This window comes from Physeter macrocephalus, chromosome 8 (assembly GCF_002837175.3).
Source record: "Physeter macrocephalus isolate SW-GA chromosome 8, ASM283717v5, whole genome shotgun sequence".
NCBI lineage: Eukaryota > Metazoa > Chordata > Mammalia > Artiodactyla > Physeteridae > Physeter > Physeter macrocephalus.
In genome coordinates, this window is record NC_041221.1 from 79,365,499 (window position 1) to 79,381,816 (window position 16,318).

A 16,318-nucleotide genomic window follows, 5' to 3' on the forward strand; every position below is an offset into this window, starting at 1 on the left:
AAAATTTTACTCTCTGAAGGTAGCACCTCTCATAGCCCCTAGTTTGGGACTTTTCTCGTTTAATCAAGTTGCCTAGTCTAGTGTGTAATATTGATTGGATTAAGCAGAGCTATTGAGTGTTTTAATTAAGTTTTGTGGAGCAATGCAGTGTTTAATTCAGCCTTTTTCTTTTGAAGACATTGTTTGAAACATAAATTTGTATTCTTTATCAGATTTTCTTCTAAAAACTTGGTCTTTGGAGTCAGATTTGAAATTGAATCTTGACCATGTCACTTGTTAACTCTATGACTTTGGGCAAATTACTTAAATATCTCTGAGCTAGTGTTCTCAGCAGTGAAAGAAAGGATATAGAATCTAAGTCATGGGGTGCTCTGAGGATTACATGAGATAATTTAAAAATCTAGTATTGTGCTAAACTAGATGAATTCTTTCTCTCTCCTTCAGTCTGTCTTTGCTTTAGCTGTCTTCAATTTCCCATAGGTTTCCTTGATAGAATTGTAAATATTCATTTTTTTCTAAATTTTAAAAAATATTTGAATAATTGTTCTCTGGTATCTTGTGAAAAAGTGTGAGGAAAGTGAAAAAGTACAGTGAAAGTCTGCTACTGTGTTGTATAAGAACTTTGGCTTGGAAAACTTCTGATCAGGTATCTTGTCATCTTTTGTAATTTTGAAAAACTTCAAGGGAATTTAGCTTTAAGTCTGAGTTTGTTTTCCTTTTTGTAACATACTGAATTTGCCTAAATGGATGAAAGTGAAATTATTAGCCATTCTTGAATAAATTATAATGACTAGATCAGGACTGTTGAATGCAAATATTTGTGCCACTTGTAATTTAAAATTTTTGCAGTAGCCATATGGAAAAAAATCAGGTGAAATTAATCTTAATAATATATTTAACCCCGTATATACAAAATATCTTTCAACACATAATCAACCTAACAGTTATTGATATTTTACATTGTGTTTTGAAGTAAAAAACATGGTATGTCTTATAGTTTCAGCACATTTCAATTTGGACTAGATATATTTCAAGAGCTACATGTGGCTAGTGGCCACTACATTATATAGCAAAGGTCTACATGAGTAAAATATAATATTACAGCAGTAGTGGGCTTTAGCTGTGTGTGATAAAACTGTCAATGGTTATCACTGGTTTAAAGCTTGTCTTCATGCCTTAGCAGTCACTTATGTGGATGGTAAGAATTTACCCATCTTTGCAATCTCTATCCCATAAATGATTTTACCAGTTATTCATTGTCCATTCCCAAAGATTTGTAAATTTTCATAGGCCCAAAATATGCTCTTCGATTATTGAGAGCATAAACCAAACTTAATATATGTTTGTTCTCTTCACATTCATCAAATCTGTAGATGTGACGAGCAAGATTGTATTTTGAGAAGCTCATCCTGGATCACTGTGAAGAATACCTTGGGGAAGGGGTCAGAAGACTGGGGGGAACAGTAAGAAGGCCATTGCAGTTTACATATGAGAAATACTGGCAGCTAATGGGAGGGAGTGTGGGGTGGGAGTTGGAGAAGTGGAAGGAAAGAAGGGGGCTGATAGTAGCTTGAGAGTGACTGTGAAGGAATGCTTTTGGTTTTCTTTGCTTGTGTGCATTTTAAAGATGATTGAGACTTGAAATGTAGATGTGAGGCATCCTGTTGGGAGGAAGCAGGTGAACGTATGAGAGAAAAGGGTAACTGATAGGGTAATTCTGAGAAAAGATGGGAAGAGATGAAACTTGTATGTAAAGAGAGGTTTGTTGTTGTTTTTTTTTTAAAAAGGTTTTGTCAAGTTGGCTTAAACTTTAGAACTGTGGGGAATATCTATCACTAAGAAAAATAAAGGATAAATTAGAGTTGTACTCTCCTCCCTCTCTTTTAAATTGGAAGGGAGAGAGAAGGTGAAATTAGAGTTAAAGTAAGAAGTGATAGAGAACAGACTTGTGGTTGCAAAGGGGGAGGGGGTTGGGAGAGGGATGGAGTGGGAGGTTGGAATTAGCAGATGTAAGCTATTATACATGGAATGGATAAAAAACAAGGTCCTACTGTATAGCACAGAGAACTATATTCAGTATCCTATGCTAAATTATAATGGAAAAGAATATTAAAAAAAAGAATGTATATATATGTGTAACTAGATCACTTTGTACAGAAATTGACACATTGTAAATCAACTATACTTTAACAAAAAGTGATTGAGCAGCAGTTTTGGATCAGTATGTTTGCGATCAGTGTGTATACTAGGCATCAGAAAATATTTATACTTATTAAAATCTTTCTCACCCAGAAGATTTTATTTAAATATAGTTAATGGCAGTAAACTGTTTTTCCATAAAGTTTTAATGGAATACAAAATGGCAAAGAAGATTGGTTCCACCTGTTCTGGTTTTAAGGCATGGAGATGCACTCAGGTTACCTCAGGTGATGGAGGTCTTTTTGTTTTGGATTCTTGGGGAGGGAAGGAAGCCCAACACAGTCGATCTCTGCAGTTGTGATGAAACAGTTTCTGAGAGCTAACAAGGTGTTTCCTCAATCCATAGCCCCTGCCCTTTACCTCCCTCCTGCCAAGCAGTGGAAACCATTTTCAGGTGAAATCAGTATTTATAAAACATAAAAATCGAGCTTCACTGATTCAAGTGAAGGTTAGGGGGCTGATCTCTGCCAGCCTTTTTTCCCCCTCTTCTGCCCCTCTGACACTTCCTCCTCCTTTTCCCTTCTTCCCGAGGCCCTTCTGAGGATCTATAGGAACATGTGAAAACGCCTCCAACATCAGTCATTCCTCATCAGCTAGAAGAGCAGTAACTCTCTAGGCCCTCTTTTTGCTTTGGTGACTCACTGGCAACTCTAGTAAATGCCATTCCCGTCAGGTGCTGAACCTACTGCTGCTTTTCTGGTCACCTTCTTATGACTTAGCTTCTATTTGTCTGTCTTTATACCATGAACTAGTGTCATCTGCTGTTGCTACTGATTATAGTACAATCTTTATGTCTCATATTCAAGTGCCTCAACAAATAGGCTCTAATTGGATTGATTAGTTATTATCCAATATAGTCACTTCTGTTGGGTTCTGCTAGGCTCCCTCATGTCCAGTTCTAAAAATGGCTGCCATTGGCACAGAGGCCCATTCTTCATCCTTTCACATGTAGCTAAGCTATTGGGGTCACATGACACAAGGCTAGGTGGAGAACTCCTGATTGCTTTCCACAGAAGGTGGCTGTGGTTGTTTTTTGGCCTATTCATTACATAGGATGCTCTATATGTTCTTGATACCTCAGTTAATCAAAAATGGACAGCTTTTTTTGTTTGATCCTATTTTGTTGGTAATAATGATAACAGCCTTAGCTATCACATAAGTGTTTTCCATGTGCAGGAACTGTATTAAGCATTTTACATGTACTAGCTCATGAGCTATGTGATACATTTTACTGATGAAAAAACTGAGTCACATTGAAATATGAAGTGCCTGTGCAACGTTTACAGCTTTTCATTAGTGGGGTGGGGAAGGTTGAATACAGGCAGTCACCTTTCCAAACCATAAAAGACTTATAGTCTATAGCATAACATTTCACAGCTGCAACTAACCAGGACAATCATCTATCATATTTCTCCTATTTTACATATGAGACAATGGAGAGTTTAGGTGACTTGCTTAAGGTTGCAGAGGCTAGTCATTTCCAGCGAGCCCAGAGTTTCTAATTCTTAGACCTAGTCCTCTTTTCTGCTTTAGAACAAGTACCTAAGACACAAAGTTTTGAATGTTAATTTTGAAACCCAAACCTATTAAGTGTTAGCAGATACAGTAAGTGGATACATAATGTATGGTTGTACACAATCATCTGTGTAGGCTTTTTTTGTTTTTAGCCTACTATTTAGCTTGAGAATGATATATATATATACAGAGAAGAGACTGGAGTTGATTATTCACAAGAAATATTTATTGAAGAAACTATTATTATTATTATTATTTTTGGCTGAGCCAGGCGGCATGCAGGATCTTAGTTCCCTGCAGAAACTATCATTGAATTAATGTCCTCATGTCTAGCTGAAGGTGAAAGTACTTTCTTGCCAGGTTGGAATCTTCCTGTGGTTATATGTGGCAGTGATTGAGAAAGTCCAACATATAAAGCATGATGGAGGAAGTCAATTGAAATACAGTGAAGGTGCACAACCCTGGAGGGTTTGGTAAAGAAACTTGGATTAAAGATAGAAAAGAGCTAATTATGCTAGATGTAAAGTATTTACATATTCTTTTCTTTGAAAAACATTTATTTTTGTAGTGCATCTTGATTTTTAATGAAACATGACCATGGAGTTAAGTTGCTTACTAAAGGGTTAGCAGAATATCCCCGGCTTGACTAAATGACATAACTTAATGGATAGTCAGGTCCAAAAAGGATATTTAAACTCTGAAGAATGTCTTGATTCTTGAAAGTTAGTAAAATACAGAAGTCTAGTATATTCCTCTAAGTCAATAAAATAAGACCAGGTCAGAATGCTTTCCTTGGTAGAAGCGCAAATTCTCAGCCACCATCCTGCACATCAAGGTACGTTCAGAGTGGGCCTCAGCAGTTTGGGTTTTAACAAGCTGTCCAGGTGATTCCAGTGCTTGCGAAGTTTGAGAACCACTGTCATAGAAGCAACCAACTTAACAGTTAAAACAATTTCATTTTGATTGTGTTGGAGAGGACGTGAGATATTTTCCTGCTAAAGTTTTAGAATCAATAAACAACGAGCTCAACCAGTGTCTTCTCTGGATAAAGTTACGATTGTGGTAAACTGTTTTTCGTATATCTGATGGAAAGAGTATATATAGGCATTGGAAGTCCTGGCTTCGTAGTTTATCTCAGATTTATGCTAATTAACCTTGAGGAAGTTTCTTTTTTTAAGGCCATAGCTTCTTTTTCTGAAAAGTGCGACAATACCATCCACCAGGGAGGATCATAGAAAGGGTTGGAAATAATGTAAACAAGTGCTCAATACTTAATAGGCATTGAAAGATCATTTGTTATTACTTAAATCATCAGCTTTGTTGTTTTTCTCCCAGTTTAGAGACTATAGCTCCCTCAACACTGTTTACATTTATTAAAAACTAATTTGAAATGTTAATTATGTGATAATTCAGAGATATTAGTTCTTTATCTTCCTAAATCATTCTTTTTTTTTTTTAGTGAGTGAGTTTTTTGTTTTTATTTATTTATTTTTGGCTGTGTTGGGTCTTCATTTCTGTGTGAGGGCTTTCTCTAGTTGCGGCGAGCGGGGGCCACTCTTCATTGCGGTGCGTGGGCCCCTCACTATCGCGGCCTCTCGTGTTACGGAGCACAGGCTCCAGACGCGCAGGCTCAGTAGTTGTGGCTCACGGGCCCAGTTACTCCACGGCATGTGGGATCTTCCCAGACCAGGGCTCGAACCTGTGTCCCCTGCGTCGGTAGGCAGATTCTCAACCACTGCGCCACCAGGGAAGCCCCCTAAATCGTTCTTGGCTAGATCATTCTTGGCATATAGTCTACTGCTTGGTCACCTAATACTATGTTAGGGGAAATTCCAGACCGACTAGAATTGAACTCAAAATCACTTGAGACAGTGATTTTGGCAAACTGCCAGTTAACTTTCAGCCTGGATTAAACTTTTTAGAATCTAAAAGGAAACAAGATCATTTAAATTATTGTAGTCACCAGTAGAAAATTGGAAGAATGATTTCATTCTAGGCCTCTTTAGAACTAAGTTATACCTTATGTAGAATTTAAAAAAAAAGAATTTAATGTGAATTTGAATTTTAGGACACTTGATAATTGGATATACATATTTGTAGAATGAAAGTTGGAACTCATTGTACTTAAGTAGCGTTGAGAGAATGACATTGATGGCATGAATGTTGGCTAAGCAAGATCCATCTTTCCGACCCTACATTTTGCCTCCCCCTTTTTTCTTTTTGAATTAATTTTCTTCTGTAATTGTGGAAAACATTTTCATGGTTCCAAAGGAAAAACTATAAAAGACGGTACATTCCCAGTAGTCTAGCTTCCAAGTTTATGCTGTATGCTCACTGTTCTCTTCCTCTCCCTATAGGCAATCATTTTTGTTTGTTTTTGATTTATTCTTTTTTAAAAATGAAGACACATTCATTTTTATCTTCCTTTGTGGATAAAAGGCAACATTATATTTACACTATTCTGCACTTTACTTTTTCACTATTGCATAGCATGTAGATCTTATACCACTTTACAACTGCATAATACTCAGCTGCATAGTACTTTGTCATATAGATGTATTGTAGTTTATTCAACCATCTTCTATTGGTAGACATTTAGTTTGCTTCCATTCTTTGCTATTACAAATAGTATTTTGCAGTATATCTTTGGAATAAATTCCTAGAAATGAGATTGCGGGTCATAGTTTAAATGCAGATGTAATTTTACTAGCACTTGCCAACTTTCCCTCCACAGAGGTTGTAACACTTTCTGTTCCCATTAGGAATGTGTGAGAATCCTATTTCCTTACAGCTTTGTCAACAGAGTATGTCAGACTTTGGGATTTTTGCTAATCTGATACGTGAGAAGTGATTACATCAGCATCCAGTTGACTCTTGAACAACACAGGTTTGAACTTTGTGGGTCCACTTATATGTGAATTTTTTTCAATAGTAAATTTTATAGTACTACACGATCTGTGCTTGCTTGAATCTGTGAATGCAGAACCATGGATGTGGAGTATAGGGAGGGCCAACTATAACTTATACAAGGAGTTTTGACTGAGCCGAGGGTTGGTGCCCTAACCCCCATGTTGTTGAAGGGTCAGCCATAGTTTTAATTAGTGTTTCTCTCCTTATGAGTGAGAGTAAACATTAAAAACATCTTTTCACTTAAACTTTTTGAATTAACTTCATATTTATGTTAATTTTTTAAGTATTTCTTGGTTATTACTGCTGCTACTGTTGCAAATAATTATTCTGGATCCCCCCCCCAGAGGTCGTAATAATAATCACTCAAGAAACAGTGTTACCTCGCATGTATGATTAAATTAAAAAGACCTATTTACATATTTCTTGTATTTAGAGATGTCACAATCTAATTTGGGAAAAAAGACTTGCATGAAGATCATCATGGTTCAGTGAAATAAATGCTGATGGAGATAAATACCAAGTTCTGTGGGAGCATTGAGATTGGGATGGAGTGACTTGGATATCAGGAAGGTATGAGGAAGATTATTGGTTAGCATATGAGGTAGTCTTCGGGTTGAGTCTTTAAGGAAGAGGAGGAGATTGCTAGGCTGACCCTGCCTGGAAGAGTATTACTGCCAGAAGAAGCAATGCCAAGGAAGAATATGGTGTCTGAGAATTCACAGGTCGCCTGGTTTTGTGGTGGGTTGTGGTGGGCTGGGCGTTGTGACGTGACTGCAGCTGGACCATCTGGATTTGCTAGGTCTCCACTTCTTGACTCTGAGCCCACTTCTAAATTTAAGCACAGCAATGCCAACTTGATTAAAAATTTGATTAAAATATTCATGTTTCTATTTTCTTAATTTTCCCCCTGAAGCATACATCCCCTCTTGATGATCTTCCTACTCATTTTTGAATAAACTGGGGAGGGTAACCCTGAGAGGAGGTAGAGTGATTTCTTTGCCCCCTTCCCATTTTATTGTTGAGCAAGCCTAAAGACTTTATTTTTCATCTCTGCTGTACTTTTAATTTATACTTACCGCTTGCTTATTGCCAAGTTTGAGGCTCCTTATATAGTAGCTTGTTGTTTTTAAAAATTAATTAATTAATTAATTAATTTTTGGCTGCGTCAGGTCTTTGTTGCTGCACGTGGGCTTTCACTAGTTGTGGGAGCCGGGGCTACTCTTCGTTGCGGTGCGCGGCCTTCTCATTGTGATGGCTTCTCTTGTTGCGGAGCATGGGCTCTAGGCACGTGGGCTTCAGTAGTTGTGGCCTGCGGGCTCAGTAGTTGTGGCACGTGGGCTCTAGAGTGCAGGCTCAGTAGTTGTGGCGCACGGGCTTAGTTACTCCGTGGCATGAGGGATCTTCCGGACCAGGGCTTGAACCCATGTCCCCTGCATTGGCAGGCGGATTCTTAACCACTGCGCCGCCAGGGAAGCCCAGTAGCTTGTTTTGTTTGGTTAAGGGAAAGGACTGGCAAGGTGTGAGGGTGGTTATAAGAGAGTTGATAAGGCTGGAAAGGTAGGCAGGGGCTAGTTGGAAACTTTGTATCTCATTTTGAGGAATGTGTATTTTATAGTTGAGTCTCTAAAAATCTGAAATGGATAAGGGACAGAGGAGAGGGATTGGAGGAGGGGAATGACAAGATTAGCTTTACATTTTTGAAAGGTAGCTTTGATGACTGTGTTGAGGAAGATGGATTGGACAATGTACAGTGTAGACAAGGGAGCAGTGGTCCCCAGACCAGCAGCATCACCTGGGAACTTGTTAGAAATACAGATTCTCAGGTCCACCCGGGACCTACTGAATCAGAAACTCTGGGAGTGGGGTGCAGCAATCTGTGTTTTATTTGATTCTGGTGAATGTTAAAGTTTGAGACTAGGGATATGAAGTCTGATGAGGCTGTATATTATGGTTTGCAAATGCCTTTCACATTAATTATGTTGTTGATTTTGTTGAGATGATCATTATATTTGTCTTACTTTCACAGTCAAGAGAAATAGAATAACTAGGATTTTGTGATTTAGTTACTTATATGAAAGCCTAGTATTAAGATTTGAAAAGCTGGGATAATGTAATATATTATGCTTGGAAGAGGGAGACAGTCTAGGATCATGTGGAACAATAAATACAGTCATGGGGAAGTACTGTAGTAGAATAAAACAAGTAAGAGGTGCTTAATCTTGAATGCTCTAGATGTTGCCTGTACATGACATTGATTTGTATCGTGGTACTTAAATCTACAATGGGGAAAACTGAGGATATTATTTTTTAAAAAAGGGGAACATGAACTCTGTGGAGCCCAGAGGAAAGGATGGGTTTACTCAAGATTTGCTGAGATGCCCTGTGCAATTGGTTCCACACAGCTGTTATGAGGTGGTCTATTTTCATTCTTTAAATAATAGCTAGCAGCTGATTTGCATCTAACCCAGTTTTAATTTGTTTTTCTTTGAGAGTGTGAGGGCTGTGGGTTTAAATTTCAACTTTCTGGAAGTGGGACTGAGTAAATCTGATAATCTTCTTTATTTTCCTCTGTTAGCTTTGCTGGGTGACCAAAAGGACAGATAAAGCAAATGCTTTGTAAATATCAGAATTGTATCTTAAAGGGTAAGTAATCTTTTTTTTCTCCTTCGAATTTTATTCCAGGACCCATCAGTTACACAAGTGACAAGAAATGTCCCACCAGGACTTGATGAATACAATCCATTCTCGGATTCTAGAACAGTAAGACTATTCTTAATTGGACTACTTTTAAATATTAAAATGGAAATTAAATAGGATTTATATTTCAACTATGGTTTCTTTTTAGTTGATTGGTTAAACTTATATAAAATAAGCTGTTAGTGTTTTATTTAGAATTTAGCAAGTTTATTGAAACAGGAAGGAATATTTCTAGTAATTGAAAATTACCATGATGGTTCTACAAATTAAATTGCTAATAACCCCTCTAATATGTTAAAATTACTACAGTTCTTTAAACAGGAGAGGTTTTTTGGTATACATGTTAGTTTCATGGTAATACAGGGTGATGTTTTCTTACAAAGAGAGACGTTGGTCTGGAACTGTACCGTGAATATTTGTATGATTGTCATTTGAATTAGGTGATTCTGAATAGGACTAACTTTCTATTCTGGTAGACTAGAACCTCTGGAACCTAGCCTAGGAGCATATTCTTCTCAAAATGTAGTCTTGGTTTATAAAATGAAGGAGTATGGAAAAAACCCGTAAAGAACAGGGTTCTCTACCCTGAATGAATATTAGAAGCACCTGGAGAACTTTATTACAGTATCTGTTAGGGCTCTAATCTCTCACAGGGCAGTTTTGTTTTTGCTCTAGTGTTTTTTTTTTTTTGCGGTATGCGGGCCTCTCACTGTTGTGGCCTCTCCCGTTGCGGAGCACAGGCTCCGGACGTGCAGGCTCAGCGGCCATGGCTCACGGGCCCAGCCGCTCTGCGACATGTGGGATCTTCCCAGACCAGGGCACGAACCGGTGTCCCCTGCATCGGCAGGCAGACTCTCAACCAATGCACCACCAGGGAAGCCCTGCTCTAGCGCTTTTGATGATTTTATTGTGAGCCAGTTTGAGGACTACTGAAGGTAGGTTCTGTTGAGAATTCTCCCTCAAAATTTCTCTGGCAAATAATTTTGTCTCCTGTATTTGAGTTTTTAGCTCAAATATCACACTCATGAGGCCCCTAATTTTAAACATTGTTGGCTCTTGAACTGTTAGTCATCCTCTTAAAGATATTAAAGTTCTTCAGTTATGTGTTTGGATTTACATGTCATTATAAGGATCCTTACTTGATCATCTCTTCCTGATGTATGTTTTTCATAGTCTAGAAAATAATTCTAGAAGACCGTGTAGGCTTTTGCTTGGAAATTTCTTCAAGATGTATTAACTTTTTAGTTTTAAGAAGAGCTTTGTACAAAGTAAAAGCATGAAAATAAGAGTGAACTTTAAAATTTCACTTTATTTCAAAGCCCTCATTTACTTTAACAGCCTCTGTTTATGTGTAGCAGCTGCAACCCAGGCTGGGATCATTAAGTGTTCTTTGAGCATGTCAGTTTCAGATTGAACCCTGTGAAATGGCCAATAAGTTGACCAGTTTTGACATGTAAAGATGGCAGTGTCATATGGCTCAACCATATAGTAAACTGAAAATGTATGAGATTGCAATTTGGTAGGAGTTGAAAGGGAGAAAAAGAAAAGCCCAGTATATTTTATTCCACCATATGTAGTTTGATAATTTCTGGGGCGGGGGGTGGAGATGGGAACAAGACTGTTAAAGTTTGTTGGTAAAGAATAAAGGGAGGTTTTTATATAATTTTTTGGAAGATTTTACTAGCAAATGTTTAACCATTTTACAGTAGCAGCTTTAGATTATTCTTTTTAGAAGTAGTAACGTTCTTCAACAAGTTGTCTACTCTGTGCCATATGCTTTACTTGTATTATCTTATCGAATTCTTATAACAGCATTCAAAATGGATATTTTTTGTTTCCTTTTACTGATAAAGAATCTTAGACGCAAGTCATCCAGCTAGTAAGTGGCAGAACTGGTTTATGTAACTCATCTTTTTTCTGTAAAGCTTTTGCCTTTTCCGTTTTGTTAGTGCTGTCTTTAGAGACAGATGCCTAAGAAATAGAAGATAATGTCCTGGTCTATGGAAAATTTCTCACCTAACTGGGATTTTAAAAAATTACACGAATTAGATATATCCAGGAAGAATAAAACAAAAATGTAAATTATGGTTCTAAATGTTGAGACTTGACAGTCAAGGAAAGGTTTTCTGAAAGAGAGTAGCTAGGCAATAATGAAAAGCCAGGTTACAACGAAACACTTCTCTTAGATTTGATGAGTAAGATAGTGTCAGAACCAGGAAAAATATTGTTACAAGAGCACTTAGGCATTTTCCACTGAACTTTTTACATGTTGGAAAATACAGATGCAATAATTTAAAAATTCAAAATTCTTTTGTTTCCTATATGTATGATTTTAGAAATTTGTCCCACCACTCCCCACCTGCCCCCACCCCGCCGGTTTTTGCAGCTGTGACTATTTTCTAAGAGCAGACGTACTTGGATAATTGATGTAAGTGATATGTCAGAACTCAGTCCAGATACTATTTTAGTTGATTGCTATTATCCATGTTTGTCTTAGAAAAGTATTTGTGAAAATGAAGCTTCTAGATTGTTGCAGAAAGGTGTGGTGAGCTACTTGAGGTCAAGTAGGAAGATCCTTCAGCAGAATGAGCATATAACCTTAAGATTTTAGAAAGTTCCTGTCTTTTTAATTTTTTTATTAGGTTTCCTTTTTTTTTTTTTTTTTTTTTTTTTTTGCGGTACGCGGGCCTCTCGCTGTTGCGGCCTCTCCCGTGGCAGAGCACAGGCTCCGGACGCGCAGGCTCAGCGGCCATGGCTCGGGCCTAGCTGCTCTGCGGCATGTGGGATCTTCCCGGACCGGGGCATGAACCCGTGTCCCCTGCATCGGCAGGCAGACTCTCATCCACTGCGCCACCAGGGAAGCCCTAGGTTTCCTTTTATATTTAGTTTCTGTTTGAATGGAAGCTTTAAGGAAGGTAACAATTAAATATTTAAATAATTTTAATAATTTACATATTAATTTATTCTGTATTATAAATTCAGAGAAAGGAATCCTCATAAAACACCACATAGTTTAGACTTAGTCTGTTGGCAGTATACTGGAAGGCTATTCAGCAGTTGAAATGTGGTGGTCTGAATTGAGATGTGCTATAAAATGGAGGGTAGTCTTTGGTTATGAAATAATTTTTTTCTGTTTGAACTCAAAATGCATGTTACCACTGGAATTATGTTGAGCTTGGGTAGCTTCCCTGGCCTGCCCTCTAAAGCTTAATGCTTAAATTACTAGAAGAATTAGCTCATCCTTGAGAACTGTTATGTATTTAGGGGGAATGTTTTCCTTTTAAATTAGGCAACAGTTAAAAATGCGTACTGCAGCTTGATTCTCACTAGTTTCAGCCACTGGTGATGGCATTCACGGCTTCAGACAGGATGTCTTCTGGTGGGTGTTGAAGTACAGGGATAGGGAGACCTATGTGTGTGGGGGGGGAAGTGTGGTGCTGTTGATAAAATCCTTAGTGATGTTTCTCAGGACCTAGTTTACTGTCATATTTTTTTTCTTCAGGAATAGGTTGCTTGGTTCCTTTTCTGTTCTGCTAGTTGTTGACATATATAATTTCTGTCATATAAAGCAGCAAGATCTGAAGAAGAACCAAGAGAAGAAAATTCCAAGTACTGGCACGCTCAAGTGGTCATTTCTGACCATAAAGGACATAGATAAATGATTTATGTAAGTAAGAACTGCCTCTGACTAAGTTAATTCAGGACATGGAGTAGACTGAGAGTCATAAGACCTGGATTCTAATCTAGGCCTTGCCACTAATTAGTTGGTACCTTTAGACAAGCCATCTAACCTCTCTGGGCATCTTTTTTTTTTTTTCAATGTGTAACAGTGGAGGCAGAGAGGAAGATGTTGAGTTAAATAATTTATGATGTCAGCTTTTGTTTTGAAAATGGATAAAACTTTTAGCTCCAGGCACTGACTGGATAGTACATAGTAGCTTGCCTATTTTTAATGCCACAAAAGCAATTTCTGTACTGTAATATCTGTCTTTCTTTTCCCTTAGCATGCATTTCTTTTTTTCTTTCTTCTTTGCTTCTTGTCTTTCTTGGAGCTCATTATCTGTCCCTTCCGAAAGCAGTCTTCTTTGTTTCTTGTCTCATTTAATGATAACTATTGCCTTCTGTTCTTCTAGTGTCATTGGCTGGAAGTACCTGAGTCGTCTTTAGCTCAAACAGCTTCTCTTCCTACATCTAATCAGTAGCCACGTCCTGTCATTTATACCTCCAGGAGATATTACCTGTCTGTCCTTTTCATTCCTACTAAACTGTCCTAATTCAGGTACTCATGTGAGATAATACAATGACCTGTCTACTTACCTGTCTCCAGTTTCTCTTCTTCAAATCAGTTTTTTGCACTATGACTAGAATTTTTTTTTTTTAAGGCAAAGTTCAGATTAGGTCTTTTCTCCTTAGAAATGTGTGCATTGCTTATGCATTGCCTATATAGTAGTGTGCCATGTGGGGCCTCCATGATTTGACTTAAGACTATCTGTTTTTATTTTTAATTTTTTATAAACTTTATTTTTTAGAGCAGTTTGAGGTTTACAGAAAAATTGAGCAGAAAGTAGAGAGTCTCCATAGACTTCTTCCCCAGACTATCTGTTTAATCTTTTTGCTCCAGCTAAAGTCATCTACTTTCTAACCCACAACCCCATTGAGACCACCTCCCTTAGGGCATTTATTGGTTATTGAATGGAGTAAAGAGACACTGTGTGTGGTCATAATGCCTGGCTTCCCTAGGTTATCCTTACCTCCTATAATGGGCCAAGATGAACCTCTCATACTAGGTATATTCATTTTCTATTGCTGGGTAACAAATTACTAAAAATTTAGCAGCTTGAAAAAGCACACATTTATTATTTTATCATTTCTGTAGGTCAGGAGTTTGGGCACAGCTTAACTGGGTCATTTGTTCAGGGTTTCACAACGTTGTGATCAAGGTGTGATCTGGGCTGCATTCTCATCCAGAGGCTTGACTGGGGAAGAATCTGTTTCCAACCTCATTCAGGTTGTTGCCAGAATTAATACCCTTGTGATTGTATGACTGGGGGCCCCAGCTTTTGGCCCTCTTTCAGCTGGAGGCCACCTTCAGGTCATCGATGCTGTCTACAGTTCTAGAGGCTGCATGGTTTCTTGCCACACAGGCTTCAACATCATGGCCACTTATTTCAGAGAGTCTGCAGAGAGTCTCTCACACTTTGCTACTAAGATGGAGTCCCTATGTTATATAATGTAATCAAGGGAATGATATCCCATCACTGTTACCAAATTCTGTTGATTAGAAGCATGTCACAGGTCCTGCATACACTCAAGGAGAGGGTATTATATTAAGACGTGAACACCAGGAGGGTAGAATCATTGAGGTTCACCTTCGGGTTTGTATGCCAGACTGGGAATAAGATGGCACATTAGGGTTAGGACTGTATAACTTCATATCTCTTCATGCCCATTTAAAAGGATCAAAGTGGAGCCTGCAGAACACTTGTCCCTCCCTACCCTCAACACTTGACTGCCCTAAGTTTATCAGGACTAATCTCATTATGCCTTTGATTCCTGTTTATGTCATTCTCTATGAGAAGCCCCAGACTCCTCCTCATCTCCTGGATTTTAATCCTCATGATGCACTGCACATTTCTTATTCTGAACCCTTCTGTTTCCTTAATTCCTGAACAGAGTCCAACTTCATCAAAATCCCTTATATCTTTATCTTTTTCTCTGAATGGTTTATCCTTTGCTCTGTGGAAACTGGCCATTCTGTGAGGACACTGCTTCCCCTGTAACCTTCTCCAAAACTAGCTGCTTTTTCTCTCACAGTTCTCAGACAACTGGGCATAAAATTGGGGTAGGTATTGTCTTTGTTTCTAGTTGCTGCTTCTAGACAGTCTTCCTCCTTCCTGTCTAAAAAAATTCCCATGTCATTATTTTCCCCATCCACCATTATGTATTTCTTTTTCTTTTTTTTGTCCGCGCTGCACAGCTTGCTGGATCTCAGTTCCCTGACCACGGATTGAAGCTGGGCCATGGCAGTGAAAGCCTGGAATCCTAACCACTAGGTCACCAGGGAACTCCTCCTGAATGTCATAATTTTTTTTTTTTTTTTTTTTGGCCACACCACGCAGCATGCGGAATCCTAGTTCCCTGGCCAGAGGTCGAACCCATGCCCCCTGCAGTGGAAGTGTGGAGTTTTAACCACTGGACTGCCAAGGAAGTCCCCACTGTCCTATTTTGAATTCTTATTGATGATCTTTCCAATATCCTGCCTGTCAGTGCCTTGACCTCATCTCTTCCATTGATTTTTGCATTCCATGTTATCTCAAGTCACTCACTCCCATTTCTTATATCTTTTCGGTTACTCTTCTAGTTCCTCAATTTCAACACATCTTTCAATTCCACCAGGACCTCTGGTTTGTTGATCCTACTATGTCACTGCCCTTTATCTACATCTTACTCTCTTCTCTCAGCCTAAATTCCACATCCAGTTGTCATAATCACTCTCCATGGAGTCTCAACTCCCTTGCCTTCCCCTCTCCCCCTTACTTTGACATAATCTTTTGGCTAGAAGCCAAGCCCTGGTTAAAGACAACTCTGTATACTCTCTGCCCTTACCTTGCAGCTAAATATGGAGAAACACATGTAAACATACTGAATGACCTCATTTTCAGTTCATAACTAGCTCTAAGTTGTACTGAATGTCCTAGTTATTTAATTGTCCACTCTCTTCTTCTCTCTCCTCATCTTTAAAAATCTGTCCTCCTATCCTCATTCTCAGTTGATGACCTTACTTATTTCACTGAGAAAATTGAAGCAACCAGTAGAGAACATCCACAGACTTCCACCATCACGTCTACCTACCTATCAGCATTTATACCCATGTGTTCTGTTTTCCTGCCTTTTACTTATAGATGAACTGTCTGTGCTTCTATCTAAAGCCATTCCCTCTATTTGTGCAGTAGATTCCATGTACTTTCACTTAAGAACTTTGCTGAATTGCTCCTCT

General features: G+C 38.4%; 1 protein-coding gene across 5 annotated transcripts in view; it reads left to right on the forward strand.

Moving 5' to 3' along the window:
• Window positions 1-16,318, forward strand: part of SCAMP1 (secretory carrier membrane protein 1) — a 113,043-nt gene that overhangs the window by 15,417 nt on the left and 81,308 nt on the right. For 3 of the 5 annotated variants that reach the window (XM_028493001.2, XM_007129835.3, XM_055086629.1), the window contains one exon: window positions 9,307-9,384. The exons of 1 other annotated variant lie outside the window; for it this stretch is intronic. Coding sequence is in view for 2 of the 4 variants with exons in the window: in XM_007129835.3 (XP_007129897.1) it covers window positions 9,307-9,384 (78 nt within the window). In the remaining 2 variants the exon portion in view is untranslated. Of the gene's footprint in view, window positions 1-9,306; window positions 9,385-12,884; window positions 12,989-16,318 lie in introns of those variants that run through there. One more of the 5 variants, XM_007129836.4, reaches the window with a different exon arrangement.